General features: G+C 50.6%; 2 protein-coding genes across 2 annotated transcripts in view; one reads left to right on the plus strand and one right to left on the minus strand.

Moving 5' to 3' along the window:
• LOC126571663 (vesicle transport protein GOT1B) overlaps positions 1–983 on the minus strand; it is a 1,715-nt gene extending 732 nt beyond the window's left edge. Inside the window, exons 1-3 of the mRNA XM_050230387.1 lie at positions 662–983; positions 510–601; positions 141–440 (exon numbers count right to left, since the gene is read on the minus strand). Of these exons, the coding sequence (XP_050086344.1) occupies positions 141–440; positions 510–601; positions 662–686 (417 nt within the window). The 5' untranslated portion in view covers positions 687–983. The remainder of the gene's footprint in view (positions 1–140; positions 441–509; positions 602–661) is intronic.
• Positions 984–1,279: 296 nt separating this feature from the next.
• Positions 1,280–2,500, plus strand: part of LOC126571654 (beta-parvin) — a 1,908-nt gene continuing 687 nt past the window's right edge. The window contains exons 1-3 of the mRNA XM_050230376.1: positions 1,280–1,481; positions 1,784–2,145; positions 2,215–2,500. The exon at positions 2,215–2,500 is cut by the window's right edge and continues 454 nt beyond it. Coding sequence (XP_050086333.1) covers positions 1,364–1,481; positions 1,784–2,145; positions 2,215–2,500 — 766 coding nt within the window. The 5' untranslated portion in view covers positions 1,280–1,363. The remainder of the gene's footprint in view (positions 1,482–1,783; positions 2,146–2,214) is intronic.

The following is a 2,500-nucleotide window of genomic DNA, read 5'->3' on the forward strand; positions in this document are numbered from 1 at the left end:
AGACGGGTTCTGTTTTTTTTTTCAACGCATGGGGGTGGTCCTAATTCGCTAACTTAACTCGATCCGATCTGATCCCACCTTCACCGGCTACCGGTTAGTAGAACAAATGCGAAATGCTGCTCTTCTTATTCGTATCATACCGTTGTTCGGTCCGATTCGCCTGCCAGCCAGTCTACGGTCCGGCTCACGCCGGGCATATTGAGAAACGTTCCTAACACCGGTACCCGTCGCAGGAAGTTGATGGCCACCGGGAAGAAGCCGCTAAACAGCAATATGAATCCGTACATCTCGATCACCATTCCAATGAGCGGGTACCCGAACAGCACGACCGAAATGCCACCGAAGAATGCAATCGATGCCTTCACTTTATGCTTTTGGAAGAAAAACCGAAACGTTCGCTCCAATCCGATTACGCACGCCAGTCCGCATACAAAAAATATCTACAAAATGATGCGAAGAGTACAATAAGACGGGTGACCAGAAACTCTTTGTCAGGGTCTTCAACTCACGTTTCCTATTGCCAACAGTCCCTTGTCGAAGAGTAACAGCATGCCAAGGAACAGGAAGGCGATGCCGAAGCCGGCCAAACCGACTCCAATCTCTGAAAAAAGGGTGTTTTTGATTAAACAGACTGGCTCAAACTCGTGGCACGGTAACATACTCTGTGTATCGGTGATTTCAAACATGTTTTCGCGTGATGCTCCTCTTAAACGATCTCCGGAACGATTCCGGAACGACCCCCAATATCCCTACAACTCGTTGGTTCCACGTCAGTCGCCGCCGCACAACCGCACACGCAATCGTCGATGTCGACCCAGAACCGGGCGGAACCGTGGAACGATGGCAAAATACGATGGCCCAGCCCTGCTGGAATTGGCCAGGGGGTTGTAGAATCCGGATTTGCGGTATATTGTCGAGTCACCGTGGCAAAATTACGATTATTTCACCTTTTTTACTCGCACCCGTTTTGTATACAAAACTAACCCCGCTTCCCTCGCCTATCAACGGTAAATGTCAACTATTCCCTTCGGGAACGACCTCATACCCGCCGCGCTAAAACTGCTGAGCGCCAACGAATCGCGAACCAAAAAACACGATGCCACGCGGAAAACATGAGGAAACACGTGAAAACACGGAAAACTATCGATCACAACCATGGGCAAATGAAAACCGGTGAATAAACGAAGGTCAACATAAACGCCTCTTGTGTGTGGAGGCCTTTATATAAATATTCGCTCCATCTCTTTCCCCCTGTCCTCGCGCTGTCTCTCTCGTTCAGTTGTCATTTTCCGGAGTAAAAAAAAGTTAAGTTGATAAAATTAAGCTGTAAAACATCTGGCGCAGGAAGGAATTTTGTGAAGAAATGTCGACCCTAGCTCGTCCAAAATCACCCAGGACTCCAACGTCCGGGCGCGCAGAAAAGGAAGAAAGCTTCTGGGACAAAATCGGAACGCTGGGGCGAAAGAAGCGCATCAAGGAAGGTGAGAAAACGGGAGCCTGTGGCCCTTTTTGCCTTATATGGATGATATTCGGGGACCGAGGTCCGCGATTCCTGTGGCGCGTTTATTTATCATCATCTGAGTCATTCTGGGCTACGGAATACCCATTCTGTCAGAGGTTTCGATAAGATTCGATTCTGCAACTGATCAGCTGGGTGGATGGATCGTGTGGGCAGATAGACTCGTCGCACCCAAAGCAAACATGACGTAAACCTGCGAGCGAGGGGGGACGTGGAAGGAAGGGATGGTCAGAACAATAAATTTGATTTTCTGTTTTCCTACAGTGCAAGAAATCCAGGAGGAGGGCAAGATCGCGATCGATTCCCCCGGTAGCCCGAACGCACCGATCATACCGCCCGAGGACTACAACCTCGAGGACAATGAGTCACGATCGATCATCCAGCCAGCGTCGCTGCAGCATCCCAAGGTGAAGGAGCTCCTGCAGGTGCTCATCGACTGGATCAACGATGAGCTGGTGGAGGAGAGAATCATCGTTAGCAACATCGAGGAGGACCTGTACGATGGTCAAGTGCTGCAAAAATTGTGGGAAAAGCTCTCGAACAACAAACTGAACGTGCCCGAAGTCACACAATCGGCGGAAGGTCAACGGCAGAAGCTCTCCGTAGTATTAAACGCCGTTAATCATGTAAGCATCAACGGGAGACCAGATCATGAGGACAACCGTTGCTAACTCCGCTTATTCTGTCCCTTGCAGACTCTCGGCTATCATCATAACACCCCCAAATGGACCGTTGAGAGCATCCACTCGAAAAACACCGTCTCGATTCTGCATCTGCTCGTGGCGCTGGTGCGCCATTATCGTGCCCCGATTCGGCTGCCGGAGAACGCCTTTGTAACGGTGGTGATGGTACAGAAGCTAAACGGAAAGCTCACGAGCCAGCGGTTCCAGGAGCAGCTCACGCAATCGTACGACGATGTGGGCATGCGGTGCGAGCGTGACGCATTCGATACACTCTTCGATCACGCCCCGGACAAGCTGG

Source organism: Anopheles aquasalis, chromosome 2 (genome assembly GCF_943734665.1).
Source record: "Anopheles aquasalis chromosome 2, idAnoAquaMG_Q_19, whole genome shotgun sequence".
NCBI lineage: Eukaryota > Metazoa > Arthropoda > Insecta > Diptera > Culicidae > Anopheles > Anopheles aquasalis.